At 30.3% G+C, this 21,014-nt stretch overlaps 4 protein-coding genes across 4 annotated transcripts in view; all 4 read left to right on the forward strand.

Moving 5' to 3' along the window:
- The window catches only part of LOC123296799 (probable E3 ubiquitin-protein ligase NGR_a03640), a 659,126-nt gene that overhangs the window by 608,604 nt on the left and 29,508 nt on the right, over nt 1-21,014 (forward strand). The gene's annotated exons all lie outside the window — the stretch shown is intronic.
- LOC123295046 (fatty acyl-CoA reductase 1-like) lies at nt 728-7,212 on the forward strand. Its single transcript, XM_044876251.1, has 9 exons — nt 728-1,069; nt 1,177-1,425; nt 2,679-2,830; nt 2,900-3,009; nt 3,142-3,352; nt 4,402-4,629; nt 5,403-5,541; nt 5,617-5,744; nt 6,939-7,212. The coding sequence occupies exons 1-9, from the start codon at nt 782-784 to the stop codon at nt 7,039-7,041; spliced, it is 1,608 nt and encodes a 535-aa protein (XP_044732186.1). The 5' UTR covers nt 728-781; the 3' UTR covers nt 7,042-7,212.
- On the forward strand, nt 10,170-16,416 carry LOC123295049 (fatty acid synthase-like). The gene is made up of 9 exons (XM_044876258.1): nt 10,170-10,239; nt 10,992-12,323; nt 12,630-13,242; nt 13,310-13,391; nt 13,978-14,094; nt 14,173-14,308; nt 14,383-14,612; nt 15,019-15,770; nt 16,108-16,416. Exons 2-9 carry the CDS (start codon nt 10,996-10,998, stop codon nt 16,414-16,416), a joined length of 3,567 nt encoding a protein of 1,188 aa, XP_044732193.1. The 5' UTR covers nt 10,170-10,239; nt 10,992-10,995.
- On the forward strand, nt 16,969-20,868 carry LOC123296796 (fatty acid synthase-like). Its single transcript, XM_044878450.1, has 6 exons — nt 16,969-17,574; nt 17,638-18,103; nt 18,169-18,324; nt 18,404-19,490; nt 19,988-20,263; nt 20,432-20,868. The coding sequence occupies exons 1-6, from the start codon at nt 17,055-17,057 to the stop codon at nt 20,786-20,788; spliced, it is 2,862 nt and encodes a 953-aa protein (XP_044734385.1). The 5' UTR covers nt 16,969-17,054; the 3' UTR covers nt 20,789-20,868.

Genomic DNA, 21,014 nt, shown 5'->3' on the forward strand with positions numbered 1-21,014 from the left:
TCCTCATATCATGCTATGTTATTTAGTGTATGTTTAATTAATTAATTACTCTCTGAATTGATCGATAAGACACCCAAATTTTTTTTTGATTTAATAATATGTATCGTTAACTACAACACACTAAAAATTTGGATCATTTTCTACTAATTTATTTTTTTCTATTACTGGTGAGGGAACTTCCTTAATTGATTATTTTACTTAATTAGGAGGTAATAGGTCGGTTGCCTAAAGTCTTACACACCAGTTATGCATCTCCTCAGTGAACAGCAGCAGATATCTTATCCTGGTTACAAGAGTTAAGATTGCAATATATTTCATACACGAATATCAATTATTTTTGATATTAGTGAGTTTTCCAATATATTGAATCCCTATTAAAAAAAAAAAAAAAAAAAAAAAAAAAAATTAGTAAATTTTCAATTAAATCAGAAATAAAATTAGGAAAAAACTGATTAACATAAAATCAACCATAACTTTTGTTTACACCACTTTACGTAAAATTGACGCACATATTCGTAATCGGTGATCTAAAAATCTTCAGAAAATACTCCGTCTACTCATCCTATAGTTTTACTTCCTGCGAATTATCCCGCGTGAACAATGTTCCCATAAACACAAAATAAATGTTAATTTATTTTAATAAAATTTTTTCGTTTTTTTAAACTGGAATACAAATGTTGCATTCATATTCAGCTATTGTTAATTCTAATTTTATATTCACATCACACAATACTTGATCTTCGTCACTTGATCTTCGTACTGTGGTTGCGGGTGTTCCAAAATGTTTGATAATAATAATTATATTGTTGACAATAATATCGTTAAGTCAACAAAGAAAACGTTTGTGGATAAAGTAACTCTATCACAGTTATCAGAGGATGTACCATCAATTAGTGAATTTTATGCTGATCAAAACATTCTGGTTACGGGCGGTACTGGTTTTATGGGCAAAGTTTTAATTGAAAAATTACTTCGTTCATGTCCAAAAATTAAGGGCATTTATTTATTACTGCGTTCGAAGAAAAATTATACGGATGAAGAAAGATTAAATAAAATGTTTAATATACCTGTAAGTTTTTATGATATTCCTACGAATAGTAAGGATGCTGGAAAAATATACTGCTGCTTATTAGGAATGACAGATTTGTGATAAAGAGTATTTTCACTTTCTTTTAGTTATTTGACAGATTAAAAGAAGAATATCCGGAATCATTATCAAAAGTAAAAGTAATTAAAGGAGATATCAGCAAACTAGAATATGGTTTATCTGATTCTGATTTAGAATTTATAATTCATGAAATAAACATTGTATTCCATGTGGCAGCGTCTGTTCGATTTGATGATTCTTTGAAGGATGCTATTTTAATTAATACACGAGGAACTAGAGAAATGTTAAAAATACTTAAACAAATACAAAATTTAAAGGTAAACAATTATAATAAACACCTATATTGAACCTTCAGTAAAATTGGCTTCACTACAGTCAGTGCCAAATTTTAACTGAAGTCTATTTATAAGAATGGAAGTGCTGGCTATTACGGCAATATGTTGTTGAAACATAATTTACAATTATTATTTTATTATTATTTCACACAATCTAATCTATGCTTAGGTTAGGTTAGACTGACTTTAGGTCGGAGAGGTCGTCAAAGAGAGGCTGCCTCAAGTAAGTCCATCTCCTCATGACAAGAGCTGGGCAGTGACAGAGAAGATGAGACATTGTCTCCTCCTCGTCACCACTGTGACAGCTCCTGCAGTAGTCGTGATACACTGCCAGGACTAAGCATTCAGCATGCTTGCCGCCCAGCCAGTGTCCTGTGATAGCCGCAACAACTTTGCGAACAGAGGCCCTTGGAAGTGATATGAGAACTTCGGAACGCCTGCGATTGTACTCAGACCATATATGTCTTGTAGTACCACAAGTACGTTTTTCCCTCCATCTAAGATTGGCCTTTTTCAGAATGTCCTCTTTCAAGAGTAACTTGCAGTTCGCAAATGGAACTCCCGGGTATTTATTGATGCTTTTGTCCAGCAGCATCGTGCCATTTCTGGCAAGCTCGTCGGCTTCACAATTTCCTGGAATGTCCCTGTGTCCCGGTACCCATAAAAGGTCTACATTCATTCGTTTCGCCAGCTCATTTAATCTATGCTTACACAGCCGGCTAAATAGTTATTTTTCACAATTTTATCGCCAGCACAATATGGCAATTCATGACGTCATTATTAATGGCCAGTAAACTGATGTATATTTCGGAAAACGCCCAAGATTATCCAATTTTTTCTTTAAGATACATCAGGTGCCATTACTATATTTCGCCTCAGTATGACTAACTTCGGCTGGACGTAGCTATTATTACACTAATTTTTTTTTTTTAAAGTATCCACCGTAAAGCAAAAAGTTGGTGGCGCTGCTATAGCACAAATGTAAGTTTTAAAAGAAAGTAATAAGAGTAAGATAAAGATCTAAGCAAGTTGTTAGAGTGGATAGAGAAGCTCACAACAAACACCTTCTGCTACACAAGCGCCATTCTGCTCAATTTTAGAACTGTTATTTTCTGTTTTCAGCTAGACACTTTTACTTTGACCCGTATTTATAAATGTCCTTTTTACCTCTACCCTCCATAATATGACCGATTACTTTTTTGATCGCGAATTATAAAGTTGTTTTCTGTAATTAGGTCTTCCTGTATACCTCAACCACTTATTGTAATATCGATAAAGACGTGGATGCAATCGAAGAAAAATTTTATAAGGCGACAACGGATTGGAAAACTATGATTAAAGCAGCCGAAAATATGGATGAAATGGTGCTCAATTTTCTTGAACACAAGTATGTTACTTCTCAAGTTAACTCAAATTTAGCATTATTTATGAATTTAAATAATTCTTATAATTTTAGAATTTTAAATAAATATCCGAATACGTATACTTTTTCAAAAAATCTTGCTGAAGAAGTTATCTTTGAAAGTTGTGATGATATACCAACAGTTATTTTTCGTCCTACAGTTGGTAAATTTTTAAGTTATTATTTTAATTTTTAACATTTTTATAGACTTTTGACAATTGTCAATTAATTGATTTTATTACTCCAAATGCTTCTGAAGATGTTTTTAATAATAAAATAATTATATTTTGCCTTAGTGGTTGGTTCGGAGAAGGAACCAATGCCTGGATGGATTGATAACTACAATGGGCCAATGGGTCTAACTACCGGAGTTCAGACTGGCGTACTTCATACAGTTTTAATAGATGGTGATAAGAATATAGATTGGGTATCTGTTGACATAGCAATAAAAGGAATGATAACATCAGCATGGTATAAGGCATTAGAACAAACTGATCGTAATAAATGGTAATATTTTAGAGCATGTATGCTATAGATTGTCATAATAATTGTTGAGTACGTTAGCGAATCATTCGAGATGCACGGGATAACTTTATCAATCCCAAAACTTGTTATGTTTTGAATAATTTTATGTTCTAAGACTTGATCGGAGGATAAATGTTATAGGAAGTTTACTATTATATTTTTAAATACCTTTATCCCATACAAAATGGTATCGCTTTCTCTTCGGTACACCTCATGTGAATGACATCATTGTAAAAGTATTTAAAAATAAAATTTTTCGATTTGTTTTCTTCCCAAGCGAATCTTTTGCCAGATTAAAGCAAAAATAAAAGTATAAAGTCAATGCCATTTTTCGACTTGATAATCTTGAAATTTCGATTGAACGACAAAAAAACAAAAAACCGCCAAAAAATAACAGTCACTAAACAACTATACATATACAGGGCGCTAATAAGCTCATAAAGACGAAGGAAAAAATTATGTACCAAATTTGGATCTGAGGCCTAGTTTGCGAGATAATTAACAAAATAAATTAATATAATATTAATGAAAAATAAATAACTTTATCGAATCCCAGTTCAATAAAATTTTGAAGGCTGGTATTGTATTATTACATAAATTGAGAAATAATAATAATAATAAGAGAAGAAGAATAAGTAGAGTGTGGTACATAGTACATAGATACAACCATTCCCTCTACTATATTATATCATATGCATACAATAAACAAAAACTGATGATGAGATTTAGTCAACTATTTAAACAAATACAAACAATATTATGCATTTTTGAGTGTTTTTAATATAGGACCACCTCCTACCTGCCTTCAATATTTTATTGAACTGTTATTCGATAAAGTAATTTACTTTTTATTAATATTATATTAATTCATTTTGTTAATTATTTCGCAAACTGGGCCTCAGATACAAAATTGGTAAATAAATTTTTCCTTCCTCTTTATGAGCTTATTCTGTAGGCCAACGATCTGCAGTCAATAAAAGAACGCCCTGTATAAAGAAACAATACTAATACTATAATTTAATCTTTTATAGCTTAGTAATTAACTCATCAACTAGTGATTTTATAAAATTCAATAATAGCGTATTGTGGGATCTTGGTGAAAAAATATTAAGGAAAAATCCACCGAATCAACTATTATGGTATCCATTTTGTTTTCAAACGACAAATAAATATTTATATTGGTTTTATTTTGTAACACTGCACTTGATTCCTGCAATATTTTTAAATGTTTTATTGAAAATAAGTAATCAGAGATTAAAGTAAGTAAAAAAAAAGTATATTTTTATTAAAAAGTTAAAAATAATTAATAACTTTGCTGCAATCGTAAAAAGAAGTTTTTTGGCGAAGCCGGTAGGAATGCCACATTCAACAAAAAAAATCATAACAGATAGATGATCACCAAGGACCATGATCTTGAAAGTTAGTTAAAGGTATACTCTATTTCGTTAAAGTTAAATGATAGAAGAAAACTTTAAATTAAATAGGTGGTCATTAGGTAATAAACTAACATTTTGTTCGTGATGTAGGGCTTTTGGGGTGCTCTTAAACAACTAGAAATAGAACACAAAATTTAAAATTTGGAATCAAAATTTAAATTTTTAAGTAGATTATAACATTCACCTTCTGTGGAATCTATTAATACAGCGAAAAATCATTCAAACCAACAATATTCGTGTTTTTATTAGAAACACATTTCTAATTTAAAGTTTCTTTTTCTTACCTGTAACTTCAAAGTCAAAACCCAATCCAAGTGTACAGTACAGTACATGAAATAACATTTTTCTGTAGCTAACTATAGAGTTGAAAGAAAAACGTCATCAGATAGTGGCAGAGGAGTTCTGGAACATACTGTAGACAACGTTAACGCAATTAATAAAAATACGACTGTGACATTCCTATCAAACAAATTCCACACTAAGTTCTGTTCTTGAAAACAAAACAAATTTTCAAAACCGAGAAATATTATTAGCATATCATTTTAAATAAACAATTCAAACCGTTTTTTAATTCTCAAAAGTGAACATTATTTTAGTTTATTTAAATTATATCGACGAGTATTTTATTCAAATATGAAGCTTGCACCGTTCACATTAAATGAATGGACATTTAAAAATGATAATTTTAAATCTTTACATGCAATATTGAAACCGGAGGATATTGATAAGTTCTCGGTGAGTATAAATTATAAAATCACAAAAGATAATTTGAAATATTATAATTGAATCAATTTTATGTTAAATTTACAGGTAGATTATTCTGGATTAACAGTTTCTGATAAATTTGAAATGCAAAGAGATGGCACAATACGGTATCTGTTAAAAGATAAGAACTTTTCAAAAGAAACATTTGAAAAACGAATGTTTAATTTTAAAATGTAAGATAATACATTATTTTGATGTACTTGTATACAGGGTGTTCTGTTATTAACTGCAGATCGTCAGCCTACAGAATAATCTCATAAAGACGAACAAAAAAGTTATTTACCAAATTTCGATATGAGCTCTGATTCGGAAATTGTGGCTATTGAAAAAATAAAAAGATTTATGAATTCACAAACCTATCAAATTCAATAAATTAGTAGGTGTCTCTTTAGAATGTAGTTCTTGAAGTGTATAGAGCAAAAGTCCCTATGATCATAAAGTAATAAAAAAAGTGTTGATTACTCTATCACATTGCACATACATATACAATTTTTATAATACATACTATACAATTTACGCCTAATTTGCTCCCTCACGGATAAACAGTGATGTTTACGAAAAAATGTTTCAAACAAAAGTTGTTTATTTTTTGATACGGTATTTTAGCTTTTGTTCTATCTCTAACAATTTACAAGATGGGACCCTACGGATCCATAGGTCAAGACCCAATTGACCTATCTTGCTCATTTACGAACTTGACCTCACTTTTTACGTCCTGAGTACGCTGTAAAAATTTCAGCTTGATATACTTTTTCGTTTTTGAGTTACCGTGTTGACAGACAGACGGACAGACAAACAAAATTGGACTAATTAGGTGATTTTATGAACACCTATACCAAAATTTTGTTCATAGCATCAATATTTTTAAACGTTAAAAACTTGGGACTAAACTTAGTATACCTTGCATATTACATATATGCATGGTATAAAAAGATACTTAGTCATGGCATGGGAACTGTTGACAGAAGTAAAATTTTAAAACTTTGGAAGAACTGTGTGTTTTTTTTTTTAAATTAAATTAACCATAGTATAGATAATTAAAATTTCATAATTTGCAAATTGGAATTATTAACGTATGTATATTAAACTATTATAAATAATAATAAAAAGCAACAACACATAGTGTTTTCAAGCGGTCACCCATCTTAGAACTAAGTGTACTCAATGTTGCTTAACTTCACTGATTGGGCGAGAATCGTTGTTTTCAATGTGGTATGATGAAGGTGACGGTGACGATTAGGTGACGATGACACGAGTTCCATGATTTTTATTCACATAAAAAGTGCTCAACGTGCCAAAAGATTTTTTCACTTCAAAAATTTGAAACTTGTTTACCTACCTATAGTTTAATTTTTCTTTACTTACAGAAAATACTATCTGCATGTTGCTGTAATTATTCTTTTAATTATTGGTCCTCTTTTCGTCTTGAATCGTTATGTTGGAAAATTTATGAATAAACGTTATATTTAGATAAATAATTCAATTTTTATGCGAGAAGTGGGCATGGTTCTGGTATAACGTTAAATAATTCTTTGTGGTGGTGTTTTAAATGTTGGTAGTTGTCGAGCGAAGCGGACGAGTAGCTGTTAGTCTTTTGTATTATTAACAGAAATTGTTATAAATATATTATAAATTTAAAAGATTTATATTGTACACGTATTTAATAAAATTGATTTCAATTCCAAAATATTTACATTTTTCACTTTGATTTCCGGTGTAAGCCAATTTGATCGTTAGTCTCCCGGGTAAAAAAAAATATATATAATTATATATAATATCATATATAATTATATATAGAAAATGGCCTTATATAATTATATATGAATCATATAAAGTTATATATAAATATATATAATTAAAAAAAATAAAATTAAAAAAAAAGGAATTACGAATTTAATTTTGTTTATAAATAAATGCAAATTATGAAGTATTTTTTAGAAATTAAATACAAAAACAATAGATTTTTGAAGTGCAACATCTATTTAAATCTTAAAACTAATTCAAATTATCAGAGTCTTATTCTTAAAGTACTAATATTATTATTATTTGCTATATTATTAAAATATCTTCTTCTTAGTACATAAAAGAAAGCCGAGTTAGTTACACACCGATTAAAACTCAAGAACGGCTGGACCGATTTTAATCATTTCTGAACTATTAAAATAACAACCCCCCCCCGGGTAAAAAAAATTATATATAATCATATATAATTATATAAAATTATATATAGTTACATATAATTATATATAACTATATATAGTTATATATACTCTTATATATGAGTATATATATAATTATATATAACTATATATAGTTATATATAACTATATATAGTTATATATAATTAGATAAAAAGATACATTAATTTCTCGAGCGTCTATATATAATTATATATGAGTATATATAACTATATACAGTTATATATAACTATATATAGTTATATATATAATTATATATGAGTATATCTAATTATATGTAATTTATATATAATTATATATAAACTATATATATCATTTTATATAATTATATATGATTATATATAATTTTTTTTACCTGGGCTTCTGATTTTAGAACAATTGAAAAAAATATATCTATACTTTATTTATTTTATAGAGGTCAACTTTTTGAACTTTAAAGTGTGTTTTCGAGACTAATAGTACAATTTAATTGATTCGAATTTATATTTTTGCTAAAGATAAGTTATTTTAAATCAGAATTAAAAGATCGAATCACTTAAATTAAAAAAAACTCCTAAAAATAACTTTTGTTTCTAAAATAACTCCTCGGTAAAATAACTCAAGTATAGTTTTATTTTCCCAGGACGTCTTCCGGAACAAACGATGATCAACTTTGTTTATTTAAACTTTACCTATTTTTTTATAGTAGATTCCGATTTTTTGCCACTAAAAGGGTGCTTGCAAGAAATTAAAATGAAAACGATCATAAATAAGAAAGAAAAAAAACCTTTTCTTATTTTATTTTTTGATAACTCTGTACCTATTGTTTTAACGAGTTGGTGGAGTTGGGTTTGTCGACTATAGAGGATAATTTTCCCAAATTTTCATTTCTAGACCTTTTTTTAAGAAACTATAAATAAAACAGAATATAAATTTGTGGGGTTAGTCGACAATTCGACATTTTTTTTGACAACAAAAGTTTTAAATTTTAAGGATCCTTAACAGAACATTAGCTAAAACGATGTTTAAGCTATCATTGTTTTAAATATCAAAAATAATATTTTGGTATTTAGAAAATTATAATTTTGCTGGATTGAAAAGGAAATTTGAAATATTAAACTGACCTTAAAAGACATTCAAAAAATATTATTAAGTATAAATTTTATTTTTAAATTCTACATACAATTGTATCGAAGAACTAATTTAGTACATAATTTGGAATACATCATCATTTAAAATAAAATATCTACATATTTAAATTAACAAAATTATTCAAATATTGTCATGGCTATAAAATCAAAAAGTAAAATGTGACTTAAAAACAATACAACATGCATATGAAATTACATTGCATTTATTACTTAATTATTAATGGTTCCTTACAATTTCTTTCAATTTTTAGAAAACTTTAGGTACTTACCGAAATATTCGCAAAGCTGAACACATTTTAGAAAATTGACTGTTAATATATATATACCCTAAATTACATAAAACTAACTCCGCGAATAATACACTTTCTAACTAGTAGAAAGAAGCAGTGATATTCTAGTTGAGATAGGTATACATATACACAAGAGTATAAGTATGAATATGATTCTGAGGTAAGAATATGATTCTCACATTACGTAAATATTACATAAACTTATGACTTTGATATGACAATGTGATTAAAATATGACATCAGTTTTACGTAACATTAAAGTCATAAAAATGACATCATATTAACATCAAAAATTGAGTCACCATTATGTCATGCTTACGTAAAATATGACGTATGACCTATGATCTTTTTATGACCTATGTATGACGTCATATTAAGTTCATGTGCTCACTGGGTACCTAGTATATTTCTAACAATAAAATTGAATCCCAAATAATATTGAATAGTAATAATGATGCAAATCTTCGACATTTAATATAAAGGTCAAATTTGATTGGGAATATTCTTGTTGATGGTTTTCTGCGAAAAGAAAAAGAATTAAAAATTGTTTAAATCTGCTTAAATACAAAAAAATCGTTGATTTGTGTTTAAATATGGACAGTTAATGTCTAATATTATTTATGTAGTGCTAATTATATATCTTGTTAGTAGTATAAACAGGATGTTCGATTCGAAATGCGTTAATTTAAACCACTCCGAGTTCTATTAGAATCACCGGTTAAATTTTGTCTCCGAAGAAATCGTTACCGAGCCATTTATTGTATGCGATACACTGACACTTATTCGAATTAATAATGTTACACTGGTGATTAGTAGACGAATTTTCAATTTTTTCCCATAATTTTAATAATTTTGGTCAAAAATACAAAAATGCATATCATTAAAATTTGTTATTTAAATAAGAAATATTTGGAGTAGTTGTTTTTATGATTCACTTATAACAGATAACTGTTGAAAGTGAACATTTATGTAAAAAAAATTTAATTACAGAGTGAATCAGTTTGAAACAACACTTTTCTAAGATTATTTAGACGGCTTAACACATTTTATGTAAGTATCTATTATTTTAATTAAAGAGAATTGAAAAAAGACACTCGAATCAGGACTCGAACCCGGACTTCTTGGATTCATGTCAAGCGCTCTACCAATTAGGCTATTCGAGTTCTAGACACAAATCTATTATATCGCAATAAAAATTAATCGTGATATTACTCCTAGCGAGCAAACCAATTTTTCTATTTTATTTTACTATAGCTATAGCCTAGTATTTCAAATTTTATACTTTAAAACATGGAAATTAAACGATGAAGTACTATAAAATTTATTTCTTCGTCTCGAACTAATGTATCTTCGATTTGATTTACAAGAAAATTATACAAAAAATTATTAGTATGTTTAGAATTATTTTTGTTTGCTGACTGGGAGGTAAAACCAAAAGTATAACAAAAAAAAAGGACACCAAAAACCGACCATTTTTACCTAGGTCATCCAGGAAACTAAAACTTTATCAAGCGCTAAAATTAATAGGTACCGTAAATTTACAAAAAAAAATATTTTGTAAATAAAAAGTAAGCGCTACATTTATAATGTAAGAAGGTACGAAAGGAACATAGTTCCTACCGGGTGTCACGACACGTATCGTTTTTTTAAAATAAAATATTCGTTTACTTTTATGTTTGTTGAAAATACTTTGTAGTGAGAGTTTTGTAACTGTGGTCATATACCGTTTGTTCGAATACACCCTGTTTAATGGCTCGCCTAATGAAATGACCTTTTTTAATTGTTTCATTTTTCTATTTCAGAACAATGGTTCAAAACTGGTTTTCGTATCCGAATCCAGCGCCAGGAGAAGAAGTTGTAATTTGTGGTATTTCGGGTTTATTTCCAAAAAGTGACAACATTATTGAATTAAAGCATAATTTATATAATGGTATTAACTTGATATCAGAAGATAACTCAGCCTCAAATCCTGATATACCAAAATATATGGGTCGAGTGAATGCAAATGTTCTTAGCGAGTTTGATAATAAATTTTTTAATATTCCCGATGAACAGATATATTCAATGGATCCAATGACTCGTGTTCATTTAGAGAAAGCATATGAGGCCATAATTGATGCAGGATTAAATCCCGACGATTTACGTGGAACAAAAACTGGAGTTTACACAGCGTCCTCATTTAGTGAAGCTGACTATGATTGGATTAATTCACCAGCGAATGTTGATGGCTATGGTGCGATTGGAACAAGTATTAAAGGAATGTTAGCCAACCGCATAAGTCAATGGTTAGATTTACATGGCCCATCGTATAATGTGGATACAGCTTGTTCAAGTTTCTTATATGCTGTTGAGCACGCATATAGAGATTTGAGAGCTGGATTTGTGGATTGTGCACTTGTTGGAACAGCAAATTTATGTATGTCTGAAATGACAACTTTACAATTTGTACATTTGGGTTTATTATCAAAAGAAGGAGCTTGTCGAACTTTTGATGAAAAAGCAAATGGCTATGTAAGATCTGAAACAATTGGATGTGTTGTTTTAATGCGTGCTAAAGATGCTAAACGTATCTACTCGTATATTGTGCACTCAAAGACTAATTGTGATGGATATAAACCTCAAGGTATTACGTTTCCATCTGCAGAAGGTCAACACAAATTATTGAGTGAATTCTATAACGAAATTACAATTTTACCGAAAGATATTAATTACGTTGAATGCCACGGCACTGGTACTAAAGTTGGAGACGTAGAGGAATGTATTTCAGTTGAGAAAATATTTTGTAAAGATCGTAAATCACCGTTAAAAATTGGTTCTGTTAAATCTAATCTTGGACATTCTGAACCATCCTCTGGATTATGTTCAATTGCAAAATGCATTTTGTCCATGGAGTCTGGTTTGATTCCACCAAATTTGCATTATAATAACCCAAAGAAAGAAATTCAAGGAATAACCGAAAATAAAATGGAAGTTGTTGATAAAATTACTCCATTAGATGGTGATTATATGGCTGTGAGTGGATTTGGATTTGGTGGAGCTAATGCACATCTGTTGTTGAGACGTTTCGAAAAAATGAAAAAAAATAATGGGTATCCCTCGGATGACCTACCACGTCTTGTTTGTGTATCTGGCAGGTAAGTCAATTAACAAAAGTTTGAAAATTTTATTTAGCTAACTAAATTTTCATAAAATCTCTAATTATAATTCTGAAAAAGTCTTCTAGGAGAACTCAAAATATTTCTTCCGAAAGAGTCTCAATCTATTATTTTCTATGATCCTTAAATGATTGATTAATAATTTATTTGATATTTTCCGACTTTTTCTGACTTTTCCAATGATAGTTTTACTTCACGTATTTTTTTTTTCTTCTGAATTTCAAACTAAGTATTCTGAGTTCGAGGACAGATTTATTTCCACAAGGGAACTTTTTCAATTTTTAGAACTCAAGATGCAGTGAATACAATCATCCATGATTTACAAAAACGTTCTATAGATGTAGAGCACGTTCGATTATATCATGAAGTTTATCGGAAGAATATAAAAAATCATGAATATCGTGGATATGTGCTATTACAAAAAAGTGAGCCACGTAATATTGGCCATGCAACGAAATTTATTAAAAATTTGGCAACACCAGCCATTTGCTATGTTTTCACTGGAGTAGGAAGTCAATGGGCTGGCATGGGCATAACATTAATGCAAATACCAAAATTCGCGGCAACAATGCATAAATTGAACAAATATCTAGATCCACTTTGTGTGAATATTGTGAAGATTATTACTGATACAAATCCAAAAGTTTTTGATAATCCTTTGTATGCAATACTTGGAACTACAGCGATCCAAATTGGTTTAGTTGATGTATTGAATGCAATTGGCATCGAAGCAGATCATATGATTGGTTATTCCACTGGAGAATTCGCATGTGCCTATGCTGATAATTGTTTAACTGCTGAGCAAACAATTTTGGCTGCATATTATCGTGGATTAACATTGTTTGATTCCAAAATGATTGGGAAGTCGATGGCTATGAGAGATGTTAATTCAAATGAGGTAATTTAATTATATTCTAATTTTTCCTTTTTAAATTTCAAATACGGTAATTTTTTTTTAATTGCAGTTATTAAATGACTATACAACAGAAATCGATAGAGATGAGCATATCAATAAAAGAAATAGAATGGAAAATTCGGGTTTAGTAGGTAGGTTAAAAGAAACTGAGTTAAAAAGCTATAGAAAATAATGTAGAAGACCCATTTTGTCAAAATCGATATTAATATTAATAATGCGAAAGAAAACATTTTTGGCTATCTTTTTGTCCTTCACAACCAAAAGGATGGACGAATATTAATAAAATTCGTAGATCCGAAAATCAGTAAAAAAACGTAGATCCACGGATCTTTGTTGTAGAGCAACGATTTTTTTCTTGACAGGAATCAGTCAATTGAGAGTTTCAAACTTTTATTCATCATGTTAAGTCGTAAAGTTAATAAAAGCCGGAAAGTCTTGTTTCCAGCAAGAGAAAATTTTATTAAATGTTTAAATATTGTATTCAGTCACTATTTTTCAATAAGTTAATTCTTCGAAGTACAGAAAAAAAAATTTTTCCAAACTCTGTGCTCATCGACATCTAAACTGCAATGTATATTGTGCTGGGCTAAAAATCCAGGTCCACGCAAAAAAAGGGGGGGGCGTTTGGGCCACAAAACGGAGGCTTAGTTTGAGGCAATAAAATGTAGTTTTCATTTGTTTCGTAATAAATTGAATTAAAATGAAACCATCTTTTAGGGTCGGGATTACTGAAAGAGTTAAGAAAATTAATTCCAAATCCAAAGTCAAAATCAAAGAAATGGATTAGTAAAACTGAATCAACAAACATGAAGAATAATGAAAACCACGAATTATGTTCAGCAGATTATCTAATAAATATTTTGAATACACCATATTTAAAAACAAATTTTAAAAATATTCAATCAAATACAGTCATTCTTGAAATATCACCAGCTAATTCATTAGTCGATCTGTTAAAAGATGTTATTGATAAAGAGAATGTTTTGATTGGATCACTGATGCAAAAGAACGATTATGATTTAAACACATTTTTTAATATTATTGGAAAGTATGTTCATTATAAAATAATAATAAATAACATAAGTAAGCATATTTCATGCTAATGTCTCATTCAATTTATAGCTTGTATACAAAAGGATTCAATCCACAATTGGCAACATTGTACCCGGAAGTACAATTTCCTGTAAGCTGTGGTACTCCAATGATAGGACACACCGTAAAATGGGATCATTCAAGAAAATGGCCAGTACCAAAAGAAGGCTTTAGTTGGGTCGACACATCGTTGGAAAAAACGATTTTAATCGATGTGACTAAGCCAACATATGAATATCTTACAGGCCACATAGTTGATGGTTTGTATACACTTACAATTCGCAGTTTTATCAAAATCTAAGTTTTACCGTTTCAATATACAGGATGTTCGGTTGCAATAACTCAAGTTTTAGAGATATTTGAAAAAATAAAAAAGATTCTTAAACTAGAACAAATTTGCTAATTTTTCCTATATAATTATGTGGTGTTTTCTTTCGCCAAGGAAAAAAAAAGCAGAAATTTTGCGGTTATTTGGCTCGCGGTTCTATTAAAACGATGTCCACTTTATTCGAAATTATTTCCCCAAAACATTTTTTATAAATTTTATTTGATTAGCCTAAGCTTATAATAAATCAAACAACACCTATTCGGAGCGTAGATTTTGAAAAGATCCAAGGATGAAATTGTTAAATTAAATTTTGAAAAAAATCCGTTAACGTTATACAGGTCGTAATCTTTTTCCGGCAACTGGTTACTTAGTTTTAATGTGGAACGCCTTATCAGAAATTGAAGGAGAATTATTGGAAAATATTGCAGTGGAATTTGATGATGTTAAATTTTTACGGGCTACAAATATCCCAAAAAAAAATACACTAACATTTTCAATGATGATCCAAAAGGGTACCGGAAATTTTGAAATTTTAGAAAGTGATTCAGTTGTCGTCACTGGTCGACTCAAGCGTTTACCTCATAATTCCAAAGAATTACTAAAGCTGCCCGAAGTAAAACCAATTGTCAATGATACTGACAAGTTGCCGTTAAACTCACGTGATATTTACAAAGAATTGCGCTTACGTGGCTACAATTATCAAAATGAGTTCAAGGGCATTATATCTACGGATAATAGTGGCTTTGTTGGACAAATTCAATGGAAACCAAGCATGTGGACTGCATTTATGGATAATATGCTACAACTGCAAATATTACAAGAAGATGCCAGGTTTTTGTATGTACCCACAAGTATACGAAAATTAACAATTTATCCGCATGAACATTTCCAACATATCCAAGAACACGAAGATGGTGGACAGTCAATAACCGTCACAAATTACAAAGAATATAAAGTGCTACAAGGTGGAGGTATCCAAATTGAGGATTTAATGGCAACATCAATAAATCGTCGAAAACCTTTGGCTGAAGCTGTTTTAGAAAAACAAGAATTTGTTCCATTAATAAATTGTATTTCCCAAAAATATACGGTAGGTATCAATTTGATATTTATTAAATAATAGGGTTGATTCAAAAGAAAATCGAAGAACAGATTTATTTCCACAAGGGCAGTGAGCTTGGAGACCTAATGCCAGAGCCTCTTTAATACCTAAGTAGGGCAGGCTCGGCACAAAGCCAAGGGTCACTTAAATATTCAAAAATTATTTTGTTGTAGAGTTTGATTCTTTGTAAAGTTACAATTAATCAGAAAAATGAATCTCATTATGCGTCCTCTAAGAGTTTTAAAGGCATAGTTCAGATAATACTAATTTTAATATTCAGATTTGAGGGCTTTCATAAACGATTTATTTTTATATTATTTTTTAGGTTGTTGATGCTATGCGAATATTTTTCCAAATCGGTTTAGAGAATAACCCAAGTGTTAAGGTAAAAGTCGTTGAGGTTGATAATGAAGTCAACGATATATTGGCACCAGTAATTTTTGAAGTTCTAAGCGACCTACCATTAATTCAACCTGATATAACAGTTCTTTCAAGTCGATCGTTTCAATTGCCAAATAATTGTCAAGTTTCTAACAAACCATTAGAAACTGAATCCAAAGCTGATTATATTGTGACATATGATTTAATAAACAATCCAAATGTAAGTATTCAATTTAATATTAAAACAAGTTGATCGGTCATGGGGACTGTCAGTGGAAGTGAAAACTTAAAACTTTTTACATTTACATTTTTTAAAACAAATATTATTGTTCTTTGTTGCAGAAATTGTCAGTCATTGGTACTGTTTCAAAAAATAAAGATAGTTTTGTAATCTCACGGGAAAATCCGAAAACAAAAACTTGTAGTATACCTGATTACGATCTATTATGTGAACTATTTACTGAAAATGATAAACTATTAATGCTACGAAAAAAACAGAAATTAAATATTAACAAATCTACAGAAATAATAAAAATTACAAATGACCTTGAATTCCCTTGGATGGAAAAATTACAACAATTAATGAAAAGTAAAATACCCACTATTTTATATTCACAAAATGAACCAATCAGTGGATTAATTGGATTGATTAACTGTTTACGAAAAGAATACATAAGTAATTCAATTCAATCTGTGTTCATAAATGATAAGAATGCACCAGAATTCGATATCAACGATCCATTCTACAAAAAACAATTAGATCTTGGTTTGGCTGTAAATGTGTACCTGAATGGTATATGGGGTGGATATCGTCATTTGAAATTGTTAGGAACAAAAACAATAACTGACACAGCTTATATTAATTGCGTAACTCGAGGAGATTTATCGAGTATGACCTGGATAGAACTGCCACTGTCCTCAAAACCTAGAAGAATTATTGAAATTTGTTATTCGGCAATGAATTTTCGCGATGTTATGCTAGCGACAGGAAAATTGAGCAGTGATTTTATGGATAAAGGTAAAACTGACCCTGATTGTGTGTTGCCATTAGACTGTGTTCAAGGCTTAGAATTTTCTGGAGTTGGTCTAGATGGAAAACGGTATATGGGTTTAGTAACGCGCGCTGGACAAGCAACAAGAGTTGAATATGATGAAAACTTGACGTGGCCAGTACCAGATAATTGGAGTTTAGAAGATGCCGCAACAGTTCCTGTTGTTTATTCGACTGTATACGGATCGCTAATTAAATATGGAATGTCTAAGGGTCACTCAGTCCTTATTCATTCTGGAACGGGGGGTGTTGGTTTAGCTGCTATTCATGTTGCGTTACATTATGGTTGCGAAGTATTCACAACCGTTGGAACGCAAGAGAAACGGGAATTCATAAAAAAAATGTTTCCACAAATTAAAGGTAATTTCCAGCGAAAATTAAAAATTTATTGATTCTAATTTTAAAAATAAAAACTGATTATAGAGAGTCATATTGGCAATTCACGTGACACTACATTTGAACAAATGGTTATGAGTGAAACAAAAGGTCGTGGTGTGGACTTTGTGTTGAATTCACTGGCTGAAGAAAAGCTACTAGCATCTGTTCGGTGTTTAGCTGAACATGGAAAATTTATGGAAATTGGTAAATTTGATTTATCCAAAAATAATAAACTTGGAATGGGAGTATTTATGCGTGGGGCTTCGTTTCATGGAATCATGTTGGATAATACGATGGAGGCATCAGCCGAGGAGAAAGAAGTAATTCGTTCAATGATATCGAAAGGCATTCAAGACGGAGCCATTAAGCCTTTGCCTAGGACTGTGTTTGACATTGAAAATTTAGAAGCACCTTTTAGATACCTCAGTGCTGGCAAACACATTGGTAAAGTATTGATCAAAATTCGTGATAATGAGGCACAGAAAACCGTTTTGGTACCTGCAATTCCAAGGTATGTAATATATTTTTTTCTGATTTATCAGCGAATTAACTAACTCAATGCAAATTATTTGTTAGATTATACGTAAAGCATAATAAATCGATTGTGATCATCGGCGGTCTTGGTGGATTTGGATTGGAATTAGCTAATTGGTTGATTCAGAGAGGTTGTAGAAATTTAATACTTTCGTCAAGACAGGGTTTAAGAAAGGGATACCAATCAATTCGAATACAGTAAGTTATAGTTCATAAAAAAATTTGTCCTTAGAAACCTTTATAATGGCTTCATCAATTTATTCAAATGAATTTTTAGAAAATGGCGCTCTGCTGGTATTAACGTACAAGTTTCTACTGCAAACATTTCAACAAAAGAAGGGTGTATAGAAATATTGCAATTTGCCGAACAATTTGGTCCGGTTGATGGTATTTACAACTTAGCCGTAATATTACGGGATGCGTTGTTTGAAAATCAAAGTATTGAAAATTTTCAAACATCTTTTGGTGGGAAAGTATTGGGTACAAAATATTTAGATGAAGTGAGTCGTACACTTTGTCCAGAGCTGCGACATTTTGTTGTATTCTCAAGTGTATCCTGCGGGCGTGGTAATGCGGGTCAAACTAATTATGGAATGGCAAATTCAGTAATGGAACGTATATGTGAAGAGCGTCATGCCAGTGGATATCCAGCTCTTGCTATACAATGGGGTGCTATTGGTGAAGTAGGGCTTGTTGCCGATATGCAAGATAATGATACAATATTAGAAATTGGTGGAACGCTTCAACAGAGCTTAAACAGCTGTTTCAATGCCATGGATATTTTCTTGAAACAGTCATCACCTGTTGTTGCAAGTATGGTGGTTGCTGAGAAAAAGTATGGATTCAACGCCGGCGGAAGTATTTTAGATTCTATTGTATCTATTATGGGGATAAAAGATTATAAAAAATTGAGTAAACATGCGAAACTGTCGGAGATTGGTATGGATTCAATGATGGCAGTCGAAATTAAACAAACATTAGAAAGAGAATTTGAGCTTTTCTTAACACCACAAGATATACGAAATTTAACTTTCTCAAAATTAATCGAACTGCAAAATCAACTGGTTGATAATACTGAATCAGGTGATACAATGAAAGAAAACTCGATGTCCCCCGAGAATATATTTAAAATGCTTATTCGTACGTTGGGTGATGAAAATGAAGATATAGAACCGATGATAGAATTGCCATCAACCAAAAATAAAGAAAAATCAATGCCACTATTCTTCATTCCTGGAATTGAAGGGAATTGTCTAGTATTTGAAGCACTATGTTCAAGATTAAATTATCAATGTTATGGTTTACAGACTTCGTTTGAGGATACTACTGATAACATTAGTGCTCTTTCACAAAAAATGGTCTCAGTAAGTACATGTATAAATTGAATTTTTTACTCAACCGATTAAAACATGAAAACCGTAAAAGTGAAAAGCGATTCTTTATCATATATCTGCTGAGAATGTTTAACAATCACTTAATAATTTTTAATATTTTAATTTCCTATTAAAACACCTTGATATATACAGGATGTATACAGGGTAAACGAAGTTCCTAACGAAGCTGTACAGAAACAAATGTAAACGTTAAATAAATACAATTAGGTAACCTGTTCAATCTGTAGTGTCAAGTAGGCAGGGTTCCAAGACGTACATAATTATAGTATACGAATTTTGCTATTTTTGTACTATAATCAATAAAAATAACATATCGTGGTTGTCATGGATATGGCACGCACACACACAAAGTATATCTTATTTTGTTACGTGACGATTTTGCCAGTTTGCTCACCATGGCAAACCACGTTAAGAAACTTCTTTCCAAAAACGAATCGAAATTATTATTATTATTTTTTTAATTCTAGCTAATTAAATCCAAACTAGCGAAAAGTGAAGAGTATGGTATTGTTGGCTACTCATATGGTTCAGTATTGGCAACAGAAATTATTTCACAATTAGAAAAATTAGGGCATAAAGGTCGTTGTTTATTTATTGATGGATCGCCAACATTTTTGAAAAAGATCATTCGTATGCAGCTTTCAATGTCAATGTCAGAAGAAATATCAACCAATACTGTCGAATCAAGATTAATAGCATTGATATTATCGTGGTTCCTTCCAGAAAATGTGTCAAATATTTTGGTGAGTTTGGCATAGTACTTTTAGTTCGTGTGTTAGTTACTATTAAGTTCGTACGGGTAAAAAAAGTTAGCGAGCCTTACAGTAGTCGTATTGTATAATGTGTTTAGTTAAAAATTTTTTAAAATATTTGATATTCTTGATTAGTAGTTAACAAACACTTTTTTTTAGAATGAACTGGAAAGTCTGCCTGATTTGAAATCACGAGTGGACCTATTATTATCCAAAAAACCGGAAGATGTATCTTTATATTCTGAGAAATATATTCGTACAATTTGTAATGGATTATTGGCACGATTTAATTCAATTTTAAATTACAACATATCCGAAGAAATTAAATTAAATGTTCCGATTGCGTTAGTTCGACCCACTGTTCAAGTGATTAGTGAATCGTCTGAAGATTATGATTTATCGACCTTGGTGGATAAAGAATCATCGGAGATACCTGTAACTTTACTAGAAGGGGATCATTACACTGTTTTAGAAAATGTATCATTACCAAATTTAGTAAATGAATTCTTTTCGTAAGAGTAGGGTTAGTACTGCGTTGTCTTACTTCGAATAATTTAGAAAAAAAAAGCATATTAAAATGCATTTTTCAATTCTCTTTAATTATATTAAAATAGTTCAATCTTTTTTAAACAATAAAAACACTGTACATAACATGTCATAAAATGGGATAGGGAAAATGAAAGGAAGGGGAAAGTATTCATGACTAACTGTATGATATTAATTACTTACATTTTATATGGTA

This window comes from Chrysoperla carnea, chromosome 3 (genome assembly GCF_905475395.1).
Source record: "Chrysoperla carnea chromosome 3, inChrCarn1.1, whole genome shotgun sequence".
NCBI classification, from domain to species: domain Eukaryota; kingdom Metazoa; phylum Arthropoda; class Insecta; order Neuroptera; family Chrysopidae; genus Chrysoperla; species Chrysoperla carnea.